The 22920-nt window shown below is 34.3% G+C and overlaps 1 protein-coding gene across 1 annotated transcript in view; it reads right to left on the reverse strand.

Moving 5' to 3' along the window:
• LOC106711451 overlaps nucleotides 1-22920 on the reverse strand; it is a 59740-nt gene that overhangs the window by 4810 nt on the left and 32010 nt on the right. Inside the window, exon 2 of the mRNA XM_014503765.2 lies at nucleotides 8185-8246. Within this exon, the coding sequence (XP_014359251.1) occupies nucleotides 8185-8198 (14 nt within the window). The 5' untranslated portion in view covers nucleotides 8199-8246. The remainder of the gene's footprint in view (nucleotides 1-8184; nucleotides 8247-22920) is intronic.

The following is a 22920-nucleotide window of genomic DNA, read 5'->3' on the forward strand; positions in this document are numbered from 1 at the left end:
ACTATAGAGGAATAAAGCTCATGTCACACAGTATGAAAGCTTGGGAGAGAGTGGTGGACGGAAGAATAAGAGAGGAGAGTGAGGTAACTCGGAACCAATTTGGGTTTACACCAGGACGGGGGACTACCGATGCCATTTTTGCTATTCGCCAACTTTGCGAGAAATATAGGCGTGTGCATAAAAACCTGCACATGGTGTTTGTAGACCTCGAAAAAGCATACGATAGGGTTCCGAGGAAGGTTTTGTGGTGGGCTTTGAAAGTGAAAGGAGTGCCTGGGAAATACCTGCAGCTTATTCGTGCTATGTATTGTCGAGCCAATACACACATCCAGTCCGCTGTTGGCGATAGTGACAGGTTTGGTGTCTCGGTAGGTCTACACCAGGGTTCGGCTTTAAGTCCGTATCTCTTCCTCCTGGTAATGGATGCGCTAACGTCAGACATACAGGAGGAAGCACCCTGGTGTATGCTTTATGCTGATGACATCGTGCTTGTCGGGGAGGATGAATGCGAGGTGCAGAGCAGGTTGGAAAAATGGCGAGATAAATTGGAGAGAGCTGGTCTTAAAATCAGCAGAACCAAAACTGAACATTTATTCTGCGATTTTGGTGGTCCGACCAGCTTTTCTCCAATCGCTTTAAATGGTGTTGACCTACCAACCTGCTCCGATTTTAAGTACCTCGGTTCACTCGTCCAATACGATGGTGGTGTTGACCGGGATGTGAAAAGCCGAATAAATGCAGGTTGGATGAAATGGCGACAGGTCACCGGTGTGACTTGTGATCCAAGAATGCCACCCAAGCTTAAGGGACAGATCTACAAGTCAATCGTAAGACCTGTCTTATTGTACGGATCTGAATGTTGGGCCACCAAGGTTTCGGATGAAAGAAGATTGCATGTAGCTGAGATGCGTATGCTAAGATGGATGTGTGGTGTGACAAGAAAAGATAAAGTTAAGAATGTGCATATCAGAGGAAGTTTGAAAGTAGCGCCAGTTATCGAGAAATTGAGGAGCAGAAGGTTAGCGTGGTTTGGACATGTTATGCGGAGGGATGATAATCATATAAATAAAAAAGTAATGAGATTGAATGTGGATGGCTATAAAGGTAGAGGAAGACCAAAGAAAGTATGGATGGATTGTGTGAAAGAGGATATGCGTAAGAAGGGGGTAAATTCAGATATGACGGCTGATAGAGATGTATGGAGGAGTAGTACATACTGTGCCGACCCTCCATAGGGATAAGGGCAGGTTGATGATGATGATGATGATCGTAAAATTCACACAAAGATTTTACCTCAATTTAAATGAGAATGTTTTACATTCAATGTCATTTCGCTCTTCATGGAATTATAGCACTGAAAGTATTAAATGGATTTTTTACAACAAAGAGAAAAATTTTAATGTACCATTCAAATGCTCAGATGTTGCGGTCAACAATATCCTGCGGCCCGTATCTATTTCAATTTGTTTTATTCTCCTTTGTCAAAACAACTGTCGGAAACAAAGGAGGTTTCATTTTGACAGTTGTTTTTTTTTAATCGATCATTATGCACATTAATTTAATTTTCAGGATGTCTGAATTCTCCTTTGGTAACAAACATATTATATATGTGTATAATTTATGAAATAGTTTTTCTTCAGCAACGTTGCAGTCTAACTTTCCATGATTGCCAACATAAAAACAAAATTCCAACACTAATAACAAAAGCGGAACAGGTTCATAAATCGTAAGTCCATTGTTGGTATTGTCCTCTTTATGTTCACGTGGAAATAGCGCTTCAAATAGTGATGCGGGCCGCAGTAAAATGTATGCTATTCGTTACGAAAGCCTTTCACAACAAAAACAAAGCTCACAGCCATATTAACCTTATCATGTCAATTGTGCCTAGAACTTAATAGTAAGATGAACTCTTAAGCTAGTTAAGATAATGGTACTAGTTTTGATCCAGTGAGAACATTTTCTTAGCATTTTTAAATTTTCTCATAAAGGAGTCAAGTCGTCACCGGTATGACATATAATAAATATTCCAAAAACCTAACCGCGATGAATAATGCTTTACTTGGCGTTTGGCACGTTTTATTCTTGTCACATAGCTTTAGAGATCTGCAACCATAAATATTACAAAGCCATGTTTTTTTATTCATATTTATTATGTTGATTTAGAAGTTATTATTTTTCTTTTGTTTTTTGTCACATCGACATTGGTACTGATATTTTTTTTAAATCACAGATTGGCCATTGTTTGGCCAATGAAAACTCACGCCTAAAAGTTCTTAGCTAAAATTATATTAGGTCCTTACATATGAAATTGGCGTTTTTCGTACTGGCCACTTTAATCACGAATTTCTCCTCTTTGGTAAGGAATTCCAAATTCAAATTTGTACAGCTATAGACTCATGTATTTGTGGTTCGATGACCGTCATTCATTTGTTTTTTTTCTTCTGTTTTTTTCTGTTTGCGTCACTCATTTTACAAAATGGAAAATTTAAAATATCGCATTATTTACGAGTACGAGTTCCGCCGTGGCACTAGTGCTGCGGAAACGACTCGAAGGGTGAATGATGTGTATGGCGGTCGTGTTGCAAAAGAAAACACAGTTCGTTTTTGGTTCCAACGTTTTCGTTCTGGAAATTTCGATCTGCAGAACAAGCCCCGTGGACGGCCTGAGACTCAAGTTGATAATGAAGAGTTGAAGGCTATTGTGGAAGCGGATCCATCGCAAACCACGTCCGAGTTAGCTGCAGGCTGCGATGTTAGTGATAAAACTGTTTTAATTCACTTGAAGCAAATTGTGAAGATTAAAAAGCTTGAAAAGTGGGTACCTCACGAATTGACTGAAGCAAACCGGCAAACGCGCGTCGACTGTTGCGTTACATTACTAAACCGGCACAATAATGAAGGTATTTTAAACCGAATCATTACCTGTGATGAAAAATGGGTTCTTTACGATAATCGGAAGCGCTCAGCGCAATGGTTGGATCCTGGCCAGCCAGCCAAATCCTGCCCCAAGCGAAAATTAACCCCAAAAAAGTTACTTGTAAGCGTTTGGTGGACTAGTGCCGGTATTGTTAATTACAGTTTTCTCAAATCTGGCCAGACTATTACGGCTGATGTCTATTGTCAGCAATTGCAAACCATGATGGAAAAGCTAGTGGCTAAACAACCTAGGCTGGTCAATCGCTCCACGCCACTGCTGCTTCACGACAACGCTAGACCACACACTGCGCAACAGACGGCTACTAAATTAGAAGAGCTTCAATTGGAAAGTGTAAGACATCCTCCGTACTCCCCGGACCTTGCTCCAATAGATTACCATTTTTTTCGAAATTTGGATAACTTCTTGCAAGGGAAAAAATTCAACTCCGATGGGGCAGTCCAAATCGCCTTCAAAGATTTTATTGATTCCCGTCCGACTGGTTTTTTTAGTAAACGGATCAATGAACTACCTATGAGATGGCAAAAGTGCATAGAAAATAATGGTTCATACTTTGATTAATTAAATATATTATATTAAAAAATATTCGACTTTTTGTTCCTCCCATACAAAACGCCAATTTCATATGTAAGGACCTAATATTTTCATTGTTGTACTATTAATTGGTCCATTACCAATTTAAAATAAGTCTAATATATTTAAATGACACTTAAATTACCTGCATAAATGTAATGCTAATGACAATTCGATGTCACTTTCAGAATAATTAATTACATATGTACGCAAATAAACGAGTTACGGACAAATTGTTTATTATGGCAGAATGCAGAATATCCAGTGAAGGAAAATGTTTAAATAATCATTTTGGATTACTAAGATTAGATGGAAATAATATTAAAAACATTTATTTACCTGAAACTTTTCATTGCCTGATCATTATCCGCCAAGTATACGTAATGTCCAAATCAATAACATTGTGTGCAACACACATTTGTTACGGTTCAATGTACTATTCAGAGCACGTGCTGACCGCAGCCGGGACGCACTTTCGCCGCCGTGACTTATGTCCGAAGTGAACGCGTTCTACTTAATACTAACAAAGTATTGGTAGTTTTATTTAGATACACAAAATCTAAGCGGTATTGCTGGCCGATAGGGTATTGTTAAGATATCTCTCTCTTTTTCCAACCACTATCTCATATAGTAGTTGGGTCAGTAGTGAATTTTTGATGCTTCGGGAGGTATCTGTGCCGGATTGCGAGACGAGAGCCTAGTGCGATGTGCCATGAGTGCGGCCATGCGAAAGATACGGCCCAACACACTTTTGAGGCGTGTGAGTACTGGTCGACCCAGCGGACCGCACGCGTAGCGTTAGTGCGATGGTGAGCAGCAAGAGGTCGTGGAACGCTGTCGTTTCCGTCTGTGACGAGGTGATGGAGCTGAAGGAGGCGGCAGAGCGGCAGCGGAAGGAGGACGCATTCGCGGACCCTCTTCGTCGCCGCAGAGCAGGGGGCAGGGCAGGCGGCGTGCATACGACCGCCGTCTGCCCCCTAGTAGTAGGGCTGCGGGCGATAGAAACTACCATCCCATCGCCACCTATCACTGAGACGGAAGACGCACCTCGATGTTCCGGGTGCGTCTCACTGTAAAGTGGAGGGATTCCTCGTCCCAAAATGAGACGAGTCCGCTTTGGTGGACGGCGCTGGCTGGGTCGCGGTCACTAGTCGACGTGAAGGAACATCGTTGGGTTTTAGTGGGAGTCGCACATACCCTCCTGGAAACGAGAGGGATGCGTAAACGCATTTCCCAACATAAAAGAAGTATTGAATTTTCTGTATCGTAACTATTGACAAGTTAAAATGATCTTACAGTATACCTTCTGTACTATCAAAATAAATTGTGAAACTGGACAAGATTTCAAGTGTCCAACATAGCTTCTTTTTATTCTTCATGAGTTTTCTTAAAAACTTAAGACATTTATATAGAGGTTATCCAACCTACCTCTACTAATATTCCGACAATTGTTGCTTTATGTTTTTTTTTTTGTGATTTTCATACAATAATGACAATAAACTGATACGATTGTGAAATAGAAATATGAAAATGTATTTTGCAATAAAGTTCATGTGTTTCACAAAATGAAAATTGAAACCGAATGTTGGCACTTCTTAGTCGTATTGCAACCGCAAACACTGCAACTGTCGTCTAATCTAAACCAATATTATCTTGAATACATTGTGATTAGATTGTTCAAATTGCATTAAATCATAATTCCCTAAAGAACCAAAGAATCAAATTTTAGCCGACTTCAAAAAGAAGGACGTTATCAATTCGACTGTAATTTTTTTATGTGTTGTACCACATAACTACGACCTTGATTCTATCTGGTATGATAAAAAAAATCACCAATAATTATCACAATTTTTTGGAAATACAAATAATATGTAATCGGTGATATGGTACTTTGTATATAATTGATGGAAACATCTGGAGGCGTGGTAGTATTACGCATTACTCCACGAAACGTCTAGATTGTCTAAAGGTTTTTTCCTTCAAAACTTTGGAACTATCGTAATTAAATGAAATTATAATAGATTAATTATTAATTGGATTTTACGTTTACTTAAATGGGTCTTTATATTTATTCGATGCCACCGTAGACTTTATTACGAATGGCGCAATAATGCAAATTTAAAAAATAATAACACTGCGAGTACCGACATCCGAGCACTTACGACTGCGCCGGCGCCAGCGCACGCCTCGATCTTGCGTAAGATCACTTACTACGCTGACAAACATTTTAGTTATTGATAAAGGACTGTTTTGTACTTTTTAAATTTTGTTTTACTAATCTCAAGATTCATTAAAGATAGGACAATTCTATTCAATTTAAAGTAAGATTCTTAAGCCAAATATTTTTGAATACTGAAAAGGAATTATCAGGACTTCATCATCAGCTCACTATACGTCCCATAGCGGTGACTAGGCCATAGTCAACCACGCTGGCCAAGTGCGGGTTGGTTGACTTCACACATATCATTGAATTTCTTCTTAGATATGTGCAGGCAGCATCACGATTTTTTCCTTCACCGTAAGAACGTCGGATAAATGTACATATGTAAATCGAGAATCGAAAAACACATTGGTACATGGCGGGATTCGAACCCAAGACCTGCAGATTACAAGTCAAATGCTTAGCCCCTGAGCCACCGACGCTCTTTCTTATCAGGACTAATGATATGCAATAAAGAAAAATACTTTCTAGACTCTATTTTACAGATTAAACAACATATCGATGGCTCCTAAGAATAAAGGCCAATGTGAAAAATGACAACTTTTCAGGAGAGGCTGTCAAAGTTTCAACCATTTAGGAAAATATCCCGCATAGGCCCTTTTATTTCAGCAAAAAAATAACATTTACACCAGTAAATTTGGATTTTGTTTACTGTATGTTGTTAACTAAACTAAGAAGTAGCTTTTAACACAATTTGTTACTTTGGCCCTTATACATAGGACCCATAGATATAAATGTTCATGGTCACAGTACAACAACAATATCGTCACCCGGTAGCACTCCGGTGCAAATCAACAGAGCATCGCGCGGCGCCTGAGAACAACGAAAGTACCACTGCAGTTTATGTAACGATTATTAATTTGACTGCGCGTGCGCACGCAATTAAACACCAGATTGAAGTTACTGGTGATTTATTTCACGGCTATAGGAAGTAATTTGAATAATGTTAGATAATTGTGCTGAACAATAGAGCTGCAATGTCATGTCTAATTTAATATAACTTTTATGATCTTTAATATGTTAATTACAGATTTAGTTGTATGGTTAAATGACGGAATATATGAAATCTAAATTAATTTGTTTTTAAATTAGAACTGAAATGGTAGATTAGGGTTACACAAGATTACAAGGATTAACGGTAGGTACCTAGTAAGAACTAACAAGTAAAGATTCAATATAAATAAAAAAGTATTCATACATTTTTAGAAGGAATTTTAACATAAGGTTAGGTGGTCAAAGTTTATCAAAATCTCTTATTTTAGCGAAAACTTGGAACTATAACGTATTTCTAGGAAATAAGTAAACTCAAGGATTGATACGATTATTTTCCATAGTGTATCATGAGTAACTAGATGAATCTAGGCTACCTAAACCATCGCAATCTATCTCTGTTTACTCAAGCACGTTTCTTGCATTAAGTGGCTATATCTAACCTTCGTAAACAGCAATAACGCCATCTGTAGCAAATGTGACCATATCAATGCGAATTCCTTGTCCACGATTTTAGGGCTTAATAAAAGAAATTATTAAGCCCTAAAATACCAGATTAGAGCGGCTGTAGCTGTCCCCTGCACGAATGTACAAAAAAGGCAGAGAATAGGGAGGAGTGGCGGCGCTTAGTACAGCGGGTCACTATCTGATGACCACGACCAGTCTGAAAAGAATGCAGCGACGAAGAAGAAGAAGAAAAAAATTATATATGTCTTTATATTAATAGAAAAATAAATGAATGCAATTTTATATTAATAGTCATTACAACCTCAAAATTGCTTTAAAATTGAAAGAACTTTATAATAATTGAGCATGTAATTTGAGTCCAGACCGGTAAAATATTCCGAGACTTTCATTGTAAAGATGCGTTACCTCGAACTTTTACGAATACGAGTAAATTGTACCATGTCGCAACTCTCGAATGTTTCCACGTGTTAGGGTTGCCATCTATCGGATTTGACTTGAATTCTTCAAGTTTATATAATGCATTTCAGGATACGGTTTTGACATTAATGTTTTTCGTATCAGAGAGAAACAGGGAGAAAGAGACGTCGTTTTAATCCGATAATTATCAATGGTGGACATCGCGTCATTTTTTGGACCACCAAGAAATTAAGTTAACAAGTCGTTGTAATTTTTTTTCGCCTCGAGTGTTCAGCTGTATGTTTTGACAGCCCTAGTTCCGAGGTATTGTTGTCGTGTCAAGGCCGTTGAGATTACGGATCTCTCTCGCGAGACACATTTTTTTGCATGTTGCATTGATCGGATAACCTGTTTTTTAATCGATTGCATTTATCGAAACAAATCAGTTTACTTTAGTAACTTGAAATAATCGTTAATCTGGTTTAATATTTAATTTAAATGTAACGATTTTTAACGATGCACTATTTAAGAATTAATAATTATCGTCGCATTTGGCTTATTCATGTTAATTAGTTAAAAAAAAGTAATGTAATCTTTTTACCTTTCGGAATCCATGGCGATGTTTTAATATCCACTTTTCTCTCGACCAAACGATTCAGAAATCTGTAACAAACAAACACTTTAGTCATGCGACTTTGAAACTTCAATAAATGTGTTTATTACACACTATAAAATAGAAAAATGACTTATAACTAAGAGGGTAAAGTAAGGTTAATTAGTGTTATGAACTAACTTATAGCATAAATTTATTACACGGTACGTTATGACAAATTTATTGCATCATAAAATTAAGCCTTAGCTCTTTTTAGTGCTAGTATTATATTCATCTGCAAATGACATAATTAGAAGTTGACTAGAAAAGATCTATCTAAAATTAACGTGGTCTTGTACTCCTATATATGTCACTGCAGAATTTTTCTATAAGACTTCGAATTAATGGTAGCACTCCACTGTCACAAATGTTGCTATTTATTTTATATTTTTGATCAAGTATTTCGGATATAGAAACTACCATTAACAACGAATAGTTAATACCAAGATATTAGCTGTCATAGGCAAAATTTTAACATAAAAGTTAAAATTATCCATGCCACTAAATTACTAAACCTGCTTGAATAATAATAATAAAGCATCTTATAGTTCACAAAGAACCATAAATAACATATTTATTGTGAGATCCATTTTAGCCTGCGCAGAGAACAGTCAGTAATAGTGAAGTGAAGGAGCAATTTTCTAAACTGCTGCAATTCTCTGCACAAAATGACTCGCTTCCGACGTGAAAAGCGGAATATGGACTCCGAGGTCACGGCTGCCAGGTCACAAGAGACCGCGATATGAAAAAATACTATAAAAGTGCCTTTATTCCAGAGGTCACATCGTTGATATTTAGTTACTGCTTGGTCTTAAACACCTTAAATACCTGACTTTTTGGACCAATATGCGAAAGTTTTCCGTTCGTTTTCAGATTACAATATGTTTTTTATATACAAGATAAGGGAGCAAACTAGCAGCGAGGACACCGAGGTGTTCATCGACGCCCATAGACATCTGCAATACCAGAACCGCATGTATTGGCGGCCTTTGAGAAGGTGATACGCTCGCTTTTTGAAAGACCCTAAGTCGTAGCGGTTTAGAAATACCGCCGAGGACAGATCATTCCAACGCAGCTGTGGGAGACAGAAAGTTTCTGTCATAAAAAAAAAAAACGCCCTCACATTTTATGACAAGAATGTAGACCGTAATAACGATTATTCTATCTTTTTTTACAAAACTTATGTTGTAAGTTTTGTCGCAAGATTTATGTGTTATTGTACTAAATAAACGATAGACATCGTGTAAAGTAGTTCATACTGTTTCAATCAATACAACTTTGTTTACCAATTCACAATCTTTGCAAGCAATTTTCACTCTTATGAGGATAATATTAAAATTGCTTGTTTATTTGATTCTCAGAAGACCGAACCGTGAGAATTAAGCCAGTTTCTCTCGTATATCAATAGGGTGATGTAGACTGACAAAACAAAGAGTAATATGTGAAAATCCTATTATTTCAAAAAACTTCATAGATTTGAAATTCCACACACTTGTCCACATTTGTCTTAAAAATTATTTGTCTGTCTTTTCATAAGGAATGGGATGGCAATATATTTTAATATAAGTACGATAGTGGATACTCACAGTAACTCAAATAAACGTAATATAAACATTGAATAAATAACGTTAAAACCAAAGAGAAAAGTCGTAAAATAAAATAATCGTAAAACTTATACTTTAAAATTAACCTGTGTAACATGTCTTGTAACATTGTAGCGGCTAAAGAATTTTAAGTGAAGATCTTTTCGTATTACATAATGTGAGTACATGAATATGTAGGTATATTATTTATATTAATTTCTGCAATATTACAAATATGTTTATCTTTCAAAATAATATGTTGTTGAAAATGTTGGCAACATTCATTTAAAATAGTTTTTCAGAATAATTTAGTCTACTTATTTGAAAGATAACGAAATTATCAGTGTTGCCTATCTAAACTATTTTCATTAATTTACATATAGTATGTTAACTAACCAGTTTATGTTTCTAAGCATATATTTTGCTAAAGTTATCGACAAACTTCAGTCTCAAATAAATCCTATTATATAACCAGGAGTTTATTAAAAAAAAACGAGGCTGATGATACTATCACACTACAAAAAAGTTATGAATGGAAAAAATACTGCACGAAATCTGACTGTTTAGATACGTACTTACAAACATTACTCTCGTATTTCGTAGGAAAGGATGGGAAGGAGATATGGATTTAGAAGTACGCATAGGAAGGGGAAATATCAAGTATGCAACGCATATGTTAATATGGATGTCTAAATACAGGGGACACTTATTATTTTTGGCAAATTCCGGTGGCCGCTTAATCGTTTCTCACCTTATTCAAAATAATATTATATTGTAACGTATTTATTTAATTAAAACTGATTACACGTGCGCATTCGCTCGAGCTTATAACCAGCGATATCCTAGACACGAAGGATCTGTACCGTTATTGACCTTTATTTGTTCATTATTTTAAACTACCCGTAGCTGTACCGTTATCTAATGCTGTATTGAGACACTGAATCGATTGTATACGCTGGTATAAGTATTAATGCTTAATTAATATAATTTTATGGCTTGGTAGCACTTCATTTTAACGCTACTAATATTGATAGGTAATGTTTTTAAAACTTGTTTCTAGTATCTTGTTTTGGATGAAGTAAATACACAACAATTTGCACTGCCAAGAATACATAGTATATCTTACTAATATTATAAATGCGAATTTTTAGATGGATGGATGGATGAATGGATGGATGGATGTTTGTTTGAAGGTATCTCCGGAACGGCTCAACGGATCTTTATGAAATTTGGCACAGATGTAGAACATATCTGGAACAACACAAAGGCTACTAATAAAGTTTTTTTTTAATTCCGCGCGGACGGAGTCGCATGCGACAGCTAGTACTTATTAAATAAAAATCGTAGTGTATGTTTGATTAAGGTGATTTTTTGTATGATATTTTCTATCTGTTGTGGAAAATCAAGCGTCTAGTTTTATACATTGCTTCATGCCAAGTTTAATTAAATAAAAGTGTTCTGTAGCCCGCTTACCGTTTATAACTTGTTCGGGTTGAAACGTCAACCTGACTGGTGGTATCGAGTGTCAGTCACGGTTCCCGGTGAGCGCGGAAGTGGGCTTTCGATAGGATGCACTTAATAGGGCTCAGCACGATGCAACTATTACCAAAACGTGAACGTCCTATCGTAGGGTTTATATTACTTTATTATTAACGGCTAACAATTCATTAAAATATATTTTAAGTGCTACTTCGAGATAATAATACACTCGAACCTGGATAAGGGAGAGTTCAAGATACCGCGGTATTGTCACTTATAGAGTTAGTTTAATTAGAATTTGGTTAATTCTATAACTTACTGTTAAGTTTGTTTTTATAACGTAGTCATGGTTTCTATTTATGTTAGGGTCGTCAAAAGAGGGTAAATTTTATAAAGCAGGGGGAATTGCAGTTGAACGCAATACACGAAATGTTTACTAAAATGTTGATGAGCATTTTTATGTACCGTATTTCAATTTAGTATTTAACAGTTACGTAGGAAAAGGTGTTAAAAACAATATTGTTGAAAAGCAATATAAAGTGACTCCACTAAATAATTTGAGATATTTTTGTAAATAAATATAAATAAAAAATACGGTTATGAAAGATATTTTTAACGGCCAGTAAGAATTCCTACAAGTGTCATTGTGTTAAAAAACGTAGCCATCGGGCTGTCGTAAAATTTAATCACCCAATAGCGTTGCGCAATGTTTGTATTGTATGTCACCGGCAAACCGTGTTAACCGCCATTTTATAACTTACCTAGGCAACTCGTCGACTCAAAAAATAGCATATCGAGCGTATTTACAAAGTGACGGATTGTATTTCGGTAATTCGTAAAGACATTTTATTGGTTGCATTGTAATCAGTGCAGGTTAATCCGCGATTTTTTATTGACTGTATAGGAAATAAAGTATCACCTGTACAAAGTGTCTAAATATAATAGACATATAACTCGTTATTTTGTGAATGAATTCCTTAGATATGTCTTTACTGGTCTGGGCAAGTTGCAATCGTGCGGAGTACATGATTTGAAGGTGACGTGACAATAATCGTTTGTTAATTCTAACGCGTGGGTTTATTTTTTAATCGACATATATTGTTCTCGTAAGAAACTCAATTTTAACACGATTGCGTTGGTGTTCGATTGTATACTAACTGTTTGTTTATATCAGTTACATGTAAATTTAGAAAAATTACAACATTCATCTCAGGGTTACCGTTAAGCGTAGATAGTAAAAACTGTGTGCTATTTATAAAACAACCCACGAGATTTACGTATCTTAACACGTTCATAGCCGCTGGTTCACCTATAAAATCCAAATGAATTCAGTAAAACATATGCTTCGTATAAAAAGACAACTTTAAAATGCTAAGGGCTTGGCACATATTACAGCAAGCAAGCTCTTTTTATTTGCATTTTAGACTATACAAATCTGTAATCATCATCAGCCCCCCCCCCAATCCTTTCCAATCCGGTAATAATAATGAAGTAACAGCCCGAGCCGAGGTTCCTGAGGGAGCCCTCGAGTCTTGTTATTCTTAAACGAGGTTTAGGCTAAGCGCCATCTGCGCCCGGCCACCTCAAGCCCGGTGAAACTGTAAATGCCTTCTCGAGGCAAACAGTGACAACTCAGTCACAAAAAAAAACACATCAGCCCACTATACTCCCACACTGAGGGGCACGATGATCCAGTACGGGTCTCATGAAGTACTTACTATAGAATTGATCCTGTGAAGGTCTTGATTCAGTACGGGTTGGTTGGCTTCGCACATGTTTTTGAATTTCTTCGCAGATGTGCAGATGTACAAGTTGTGTCAGATAAAATAGAGAATCAAAAAACACAATGGTACATGGCGGGATTGGAACCCAGGATCTGCCGATTACAAGTCAAGTGCTTTTTAACCCCGACGCTATCAAATCTATAATACCAAATTTAAAACAGACGAACACGGTTTGCGCTTGCAATAAAAGATATTCAGAAAAAATCATTTTCTTGCTACATGAATAAAAATAAATTATAATTAAATTTAATGTTAACTAAACTAGTAGACTTCTTAGATGTTTATTAAGAAAATATGTATCACCCGTGCTTGCGTCAGCGGGGGAACAGCCGCGCCCATGGTATTTAACACGTACTCGTCAGTTACCGATACTCTTTACAAGTAAGGTGTTGTTTAGCAACACGCCAAGGTGGGTAAGGATGTTAAAGTTTCATCTATGGCCAGCGAGATAGATTTTTCCTTCATTTCCCTTTTCTAGTTACGAAACATACCATAAAATGTCAGTAATATTTCTTGGTATGCATATCGAAGGAAATAAAGTCCTTTGGTTAAAAATAAACCTTATTTCTTTGACTGAAGGTAGAAATTAACTTATTTTAAAGGCGTAAAATACAATTTAATCGTAACTCTTTTTAGAAGATTTGTCTACGATAAATTGTATGTGGCTTACAAACATAATTATTAAGTACAATTTGGTAGGTGGAATAAAGAATTGTATTTTATTATCTTTCATTATAAAAAAAAAAAGATTAATTACTAAGTAATAGCCGTTGTACCGTTTTACTTGTAATTTATTGTTTGCGCGTCTGAAGAAAGTTTTCGTATATTAATTATAATTGGCAAAATTTCTACTATCTTTTTTGTTTAACATCATTAATATTGCTTAAAACTTGAGATGAATATGAAATTAATTATTTACTAGTTGTAGCACGCGACTCTGTCGGCGTGGTGAGTAACTTAGTAAGTAGCCTACATGTTCTTCCAGACTAGTTCTACATCTGTGCCAAATTTCATCGAGATCTGTTAAGCCGTTCTGGAGATATTTTCTAACAAACAAATATCAATACGTACATTCAAAACTTTCGCATTTATAATAATAATAAGATTAGTTATGTTTTAGAGAGAAATAAAATATAGAATATGTTCTTACAATTTAACTTGATTTGAATATGTTCTTTATCATTTAAGCTTATATATAACTTACAGCTTACAAACCAACTTACAAGGATACAAGCGACTTAACAATTGCTTTTACTTTCATTACTTGAGAAGCAAGAAAAAGGACGAATAAAGGTATAATAATCCAACACGTTAAGGGATAAATATTTTTCTACTTGTAATAATATCTAAGCATCAGTTTCCATTGTCGTAAGAAATGGCTGGTTCTGTCACATTGCATTGTCTGTTTAATAGATCTGGAGGTAATTGAAAATGTTTTTGAAGCGTTCAGCTTATCAAATGAATGGAATATTTTTTTTTCGAATAATTCCAAGTATTTAAGGTTTAAAAAAGTTTATATAAGACAATTGAAATGTTTTTATGGAAAGATAGCTGTCGCCTGCGGCTCCGTTGGCGCGGAATTTAACAAAAATTTAATAAGTAAGACAGTAGTAGTGGGTTGTCGAATCAGAAGAAAGGTAGAGATGCGTTTACCTCTACCGTTCAACAGCAGGGCGACCAGAGCGCGTGCAACTGTGCTGAAATATCGGGAGCTCAAATAGCTTGACGTACTAAAACAAACTGTCTGAGGATTTAGGCCTAGTTTACACAACTTACACCGAATAACCATATCAAACGTCTGATCAGAAAAGGTTGAAGGTTGCGGTCACATTGTATTTTAACCCGTACTAATTTGACATGAAAATTAAATTAGTATGGCCGGCTTACAGCGTACGGACTTTTGAGCATATTTTAATCGTATACTAATAACTAAATTATTTATATAAATATAGATTAACTGTTATATAAAACGTTAAATAACTTTGTTAAAATTAAATTAGATTCCCTCAAAAATTAGTGTGAGAAATTAATTACGAAGCAATTTCGCGTAATGATCGCAATTAAATGGGGGGCGCCACTCGACCTTACTTAATTATATCGCCTAAGCAAACCATTACAGTATTTTGTTGGCAATATCCAGCAAATCAAGGAAACGAAGACAAAAGACAAACATGCGACTACTATAATTTTAAAGGACAATGGGCAAATTTGTATGGAGTCTGGGCTAAATGCTCAACAGTGATGAAACCCATGCCATTTGAAATAAACATTTTTTTCGAACTACAATAATATTTGTTACATTTAATAAAATCTGTTACATTTTTATTTTTTTACCGAAACAAAAATGTAACAGATGTTTGTATATTATTAAAATATTATTGTAGTTCGAAAAAAATGTTTAAATCTATGTAATAAATGATAATAAAGCAATAAACAAACAAACATGTTGTTTTTTCTCTCTTAAATATAAAACACAACACGCTAATGCTACTAACTCCCATAGTAATTATTATATTTTTGAATGCTCGAAAACACCATGCTCGCACTCGATTTCGACATGGCTGCCATAGTATGAATTAAATAACACCCCATAATCTTTCAAATGGCATGGGTTTCATCACTGTTGAGATGTTGGCCCAAAATGCCCATTGTCCTTTAATAGTAGACTAGCTGTTTCACGTAACTTCAGGTCGGATTTAAAAATCAATGACTTAAGTTACTCTGGTTTATATCAGCTACCTTCCAGTCCAAGTTCCGTCAAAATCGGTTTTGAAGATTACCTGCAACAAACGCGATTTGTTGACAAACAAGTTGACAACAATTAAAAAAATTAGATGTTTTCGTTCGCAAAATATGATTTTTTTGGTAATTTAATGGAAAACAAATGAAATTATATGTTTCCTTAACCAAAACACACGTTCAAAAACTTATTGTCATATCTCCTTAGAAAAAAGCTGAAATTTACTAAAATTTTTTTTTTTTTTTTATAGGAGAAGGGGGCAAACGAGCGGCGCGAACACCGAAGTGATCATCGACGCCCATGGACATCCGCAACACTAGGAGAATTCACATTCCATATTTGAATCTTGTAATTTATAATCAAAGCCGACTATTACGTCAGCAACACACTGACCGCGACATCTTTAAGCCTAAGCCTGGTTCAGATCAATGTACTTTATATCTCTGCCGACCCACATTTGACTACGGAACTTCGTAGTGAACGTTATGTAAAGTATTGCACCAACTTTGTTATTATTTTGCATAATATATATATTTTCCGTCAGCGTAGAGTTATTACATCTAGTGTAGTTTTTGCCGACTTACTATTGCGATATTTCAAAATGTATCGTAAATCATAAGATTTAAATATGATATTACTTAATGTTGGTTTCTGAGACCTAAATCAAAATCCCTTTATATTGCATATTTTTATCTTCGCTTTGTCAAAGATAATGAAAGGGACGACGATATAAGTTTTATAAAATCCCTATTGATTGTGGTCTTACTACTACTTACTACTACTTTCTACTGCTTCTCCGAAACCAACGACAAAACGTATACTTAAACGCTTTTATTATAAAAGGATACACAATTTGATGATAATTGTAGGATATAAATAATTATTTCATCATCATCAGTTCACTATACGTCCCCACTGAGGGGCTTGAAGCCTACCCTAAGTAAGGGGTGACTAGGACATAGTCAACTACGCTGGTCAAGTGCGGGTTGGTTGACTTCACACATATCTTTGAATTTCTCTTTACATATGTGCAGGTTGCAACACGATGTTTTCCTTCACCGTAAGAACATCGGATATATCTACATACATATGTAAATCGAAAAACACATTGGTATAATATTTAGGTTGTAGAAAAAAAAAAGTTCACTTCGCACAATGTTCTTTTCTTATAAAGAGTAAATTGTATTAAAAAATTAAGAAATAAAAACTTTGTTGTCACTTTATTTAGGTACTTTAACAGTCATCTTTGGATACCACGTGGTTTAAAAGGCAAAGTTTGATGTCAAATCTTAAATTTGGGTTTACGCTAATCAATAGAGACGTAATACCTTCTCTAGTATTAAGGACATTTACTTTCTTCGATCTACATAAAAAATATAAAAGCATTTCAAATTAAAGAGAGAAATTACTAGTTCAGCTATTTTGAGATACGCTTTAGAAATGTATTAATGAATAGCCTTTCCCTGAAAGTAACTAGAAACCTTAGCGGCCGTATTCTAGTCAAATGCCCTGGGCTACAACAGACCTTTATGCTTAGTTCACTATTAATACATACTGCGGTTTCTTGTGCGAACAAATTGCAGGCTTCGATACAACGTTATAGGCATCTAATGGAATTCCTATTTAATCTATCTATATATAATATTAATAAAATTGAAGTGTCTGTACGTCTGTCTATCTGTATGTACATGTCTGTTCGCAAGGCCACGTTTGCTCCGGGTAATCTCCGGAACGGATGGATCAATTTTGACGATAATTCAGAATATAATGAGCCTAACTGCATCACTCTTATAATTTCGTATCGTTAAATTAGTTAATAAATTTACACTAAGGGGCTGTTTATGTCACCATTAAACTGTTTTCAATTCGACAGTTTGTATTATACGATGAAAATTTTTACATTTCTACATTTCCCGGACGTTGGCTACGTATATTAAAATTTCTGACATTTCGTTTTATTTATCCGCATACGAAATGTAACAGGTAGAAATATACATGCAATATTCGAGCGTACGAAAAGCTCTATGTTGTACGTTTATTCTTGTCGGAACGAAATGAATGTTTTATTATGCTAGAGATTTATTTTTAAATTTTACGTACATATATTAATAACCTTTAATACATATAAGGTTTTAAAGATTACGTATAAAAGAAAGTGTCATAGTACGAGTATTTATAAGTTTTTTATTTTTTCATTTTAATTAGGGAAAACAATCTGAAAATATACAGGGCTCTTGTTGTTATCTAAACTGTTTTATATTAAAAATCTATCAGATATACGTAACACATAACATACAATGATGTCAAAGAATTCCATATTATGCAGTCTAATGTTGAAGACAAACCGGTTACAGCATACGACTATTTATGCGTCGTTTAACGATTATTCATATATATAGAAAATGTTAATTTGTAACTCAACCACTGGGTATTCGTGTCAAAAGTTGAATTTATTTCGTATCAAATTACTAATTCATAAATGGTTAATCATGTTGTTTTCTTTGTATAAGATTGAAAAATACTTTAGTTACAACCATTAACCTCTTAAGTTTGATTTTTGAGAATCCCAGTCAGTTCTTCTATCCCTTTAGTACCACACTCAGAGTTATTTCAAACAGACTCTTAGTGTAGCTTTAGTAACTGCGTTGTCATGAGAAATATGTTTATCTATACCAGTCAGGTTTAAATGTAATTCAAGATTCTTTATAAATAATTTATATTTTGGCAGACAAGACATCGGTATCAATTTACAATTTCATTATTTTCTTACCCACGCTCTTGTAATTAATTAAAAAGTATAAATATATTAAGTTAACACGAACATAAGAACATGAAACATGTTTGAATGTTATCGAAAATGGCATCACTTTAGATGTACTTAAGTTTTTTATCCCATTAATTACAGAAGCAACAATGACGAGATGAATAAGGATTTAATCAGATAATACTCGTACTTGATAATATATTTTAAACTTTTCATGACGATAAATAAAAAACCTTTTAATAACGAGCAAGGGGATTTTTGTCTAATATATAAAATTCTCGTGTCACAGTTTTCGTTCCCGTACTCCTCCGAAACGGCTTGACCGATTCTCATGAAATTTTGTGAGCATATTCAGTAGGTCTGAGAATCGGCCAACATCTATTTTTCATACCCCCCCCCCTTTTTTTTTAACTGCGCGCGGACGGAGTCGCGGGCGACAGCTAGTAGGAGTATAAGATTTTTAGATGACTTATCGTACGACATTGATATTTGTTTGAACTCAATCCTATAAGGGAGTAAAGTAAAAGAAATAAAGCGTGTTATAAAATTGCACTCCTTATTTTGTTATATATTAATAATGTAATCATTGATTGTTTATTTATACATTCTTCATTATAACTATTATATTTACTACCAAATTGTGACTAATTCACTAAAGAAGTCTAGTATGAATTTAGTGAAAGAAATTTACATGAAGCGAAAACTTAAAGAACAATTATAATATTATGTTTGTATTTGTACTACAATTAAATCTAATATTTACCGTAGATTTCTGAGACCAAAATCTTCGTTTACAACATATTGTTTGTAATGTCTGTTTTGACAAATATAATGACAAGTATGCTGATATGTTTTATACACAGATTTACCGAACCTCCATAAGGAATAAGGCCAGTTTTTTTTTTACTAAATTCAGTAGAATTAACTAATGAACATGGGAGTTTTGTTTATTCATTGAGTGATATAACCGTACAATGTGTGCTCGTACTGTTCGTTGTCAGGTCGCCGACACGCACGCTCGGCTAGCACTCAGTTATTCAATCCACGTAACTCATTATAATTGCCTTTATTATCACATGTACAGTAATTTTGTTTGACCATTTTTTTATCGATTCTTTGAGTTGTTCAAACTAGTCGATTTTGACGTTAACATGTTTCGTTTTTGGTATTTGTATATTTTATACTCTGATACAAAGTACATTATTTGTTCAAAGAGTTCAAGGTTACATTTGAAAATAAATGAATCAAACAAAGGTAAACAATTGAATTCTACAGAAAAATGTATTCAATTTTACTTGTGCAAGAAAATAAAAATAGATAACCTTGCTCTCGCTTCCAACATATAGAAAAATATAATCCCATAATAGGCTTTCACCGTACTGAGTAGGAGGGATTAAAATGTGAGAGAATTTCATCCCGACTGTGTACCGCAGAGACTGTGACGTCAAATTGCGAAACTAAAGCCTTATGTGAATGAGGTTTTAAATTTTCTGACATATCAATATACTAGCTGTCGACTTTGACTTTATCCGCGTGGAATTAAAAATGAAACTGAGGCTGAAGTCAGTAGCCTATGGGCTATTCCAGAACGAAATATATTTCTATTCAGGCTGTTCAGCCGTTCTGGAGTTACGCGATAATAAACATACAACCATCCATATCCTAATATTTAAAAGTATAACTCTTTTCAAATATCTTGGCAGCCAAAGTCCAACGGTGCGCTACGCAATGCCCTCTCCTCGCATCTGCCCCGCTAAACCTATTAATTAATAATTGAGTTCTGCGCAGAGTCTTGCGCGAATTTAAGATCCGCCAAGGTATATGAAGACATTTATATAAAATACTAGCTTTTGACCCCGACACTCTCCGAGCGAAATAAAAAACAAACTTAATAATAATCTATGTGTTCTTCCAAACTATGCTCTACATCTTTCACCAAATTTCACCGAAATCCGTTAAGCCGATCTGGAAATACATTCTAACAAACATCCACCCCTCAATCGGATGGATTTTCAATTCGTTCATTTATCTATCAATTCATCGTATATAAACGTATATATACATTACGTATATAAAAATTCGTATTTTCAATTTTAGTACGAAGTTTTCTACCTTTTTATCTTGATAGCCTTGTTATTAAAAGATTTAATATTTAAAAAAAAATGGAATTTTCCGACATATTGCGAACTTAAAATACAAGGTTAAGAGCTAAAGTGGCAGTTGAGGTCTGTTTACAGGTTAATCACGCAAACAAAAAAAATATATTAATAATTAATATATATTATACATTTTACAATTTAAATAGAAAATAATCTTAATATTTTATAAAGACACCGTTATATTTTTAATGTTCATTAACAGGAAGTAATTAAGCGGGGACGTCCAATTAGCATAATCATTAAATGAACTAGCTGTTATATACAATGAGGTATATAACGTTAGTCGAGAAGCAACAACGTTTAGAACAGGATATCAGGTTACGTTCCCACGATGATACTATTTGTTACATATATCTAAACAAATTGGATCTAATCTGTACGGATGCTATACAATTATTAATAAAATATTAAAGAAATAAATCTATAAATAAAATTGGAATGTCTATGAAATATCGTAAAAAAAATATTTCTTACACATGATGTATTTACGTAAAATCTTTGTCCGTCTGTCTGTCTGTATGTTGTCGGCAAGTTCGCGTTTGTTCCGGGTAATCTCCGGAACGGCTAGACCGATTTTGACGGGAAGATAGTTGATGCTCGTGTGCATATTATATTTTTTATATAATTATGGGCTTACAAAGTCGCGGGCGACCGCTAGTTTAGAAATATAATATGTTTAAGATGTTACTTAATAAGAAATGAATTAGTAATAATTTAATAATAGACCACTATTCTATAGTGAAGAGTTAAATTTAAAATATTTAATTTAAAACTGAAATCAAAATTTATGAAATAACATTCATTTTATTAGAAAAGACACTAAACTTTAATTGTGTTTCAAAAATATTTTAAAAGAAATAAATAAATGAAATCTAAAATTACATTTATTGTTGTTTTATTTATAGCGTTTATTAAATATTTTCAAAAAAAAGGTTTTAATTTTTTCTTCAAGATTAAAAGTTTCTATCGTATGTTTTGATGTTATTCAGTCATGCTGACTGAAGTACGTTTTTATTTTTGGTCTTTTGTAAATTTCTTTTCGTCGTTAATTAAAAAAAAACGTTGTCTTCATTAATGAGCTTAGATGGTATTTAATTTCCCTCAAGACTCAAGACGCTTAGATTAATAAATAACCTGTTTTCTGTGTTAATGTCTTTTAAGTTAAGTATTTCAATTGTTTTCTTTTAAATAACACGTTAACTGCCGCAGTTAGATCAATTGATTTAGCAGTCTCAATGTAAATATTATACTAAAACTACACTAAAGATGCCATTAGTGTAGCCAGTCCATATAAGGACTACGAATCCTTCTGCATCTGTTAAATGCTTTGTATCCAGTTAGTTGTTTATTAAATTTAATGAAGTAATAAATTTTGATACACAAAGGATAGGAAACTTTATTAGGGCCTTTTATTTTATTAAGACCGCTCTCAAGAGTTATATGAAATTGTCCATAAAAGTTAAGAGCCTAAGAACCTTACGTCGAGTCTATAATTTAACGTTCATTAAAACTGCTTTAGGTTTGACGTTATTTTGTCGCATTTATTTTTGATCTGAAGATCACGAAATTGAGACGATTTTAATCACAAAACTTTAATGAACTTAATGAAAATTCGTACAACAGGCACTCTAATCTTACGAAAGGTACTCTAATAGTTGTGGTTCTTTAGTGATATATCAAACTCGACTTAACTTTGATTTAGAATTGAAATATACGTATTATTTAGTTACATATTAACACGTTTATATTTATTTCTTAAAGAAGCTTTAAACAATTTAAGAAAAACACTAATCAAACCAGTGTCAATAGATCACAAAAAGTACATAAAAACTGTGTGAAGTTGATAATTAAATCGTATTTTAGCCGACTACAAAAAGCAGGATGTTATATTGCCTGTATTTTTTATATGTTTTACCACATAACTCTGCTCCTGGTGCTCCGATTTTGATAATTCTATTTTAAATCGAAAGGTATTACTTGCAGTTGAGTCTCATTTTTTAATTATTAAACTCACTATTAGACTAGTAAATTTTATGAGATGTGCATAAAAGATTTCTAACAATGTTAAAACTTTAAGATCAACAAAAAGTTAGGTTCACTTACAATGATTACAAGGATTTTGAAGATGTCAGTAAAAGGTACACGAAACCGTAGAAATTACTTGATCCATGATATT

Source organism: Papilio machaon, chromosome 3, assembly GCF_912999745.1.
Source record: "Papilio machaon chromosome 3, ilPapMach1.1, whole genome shotgun sequence".
NCBI classification, from domain to species: Eukaryota; Metazoa; Arthropoda; class Insecta; order Lepidoptera; family Papilionidae; genus Papilio; species Papilio machaon.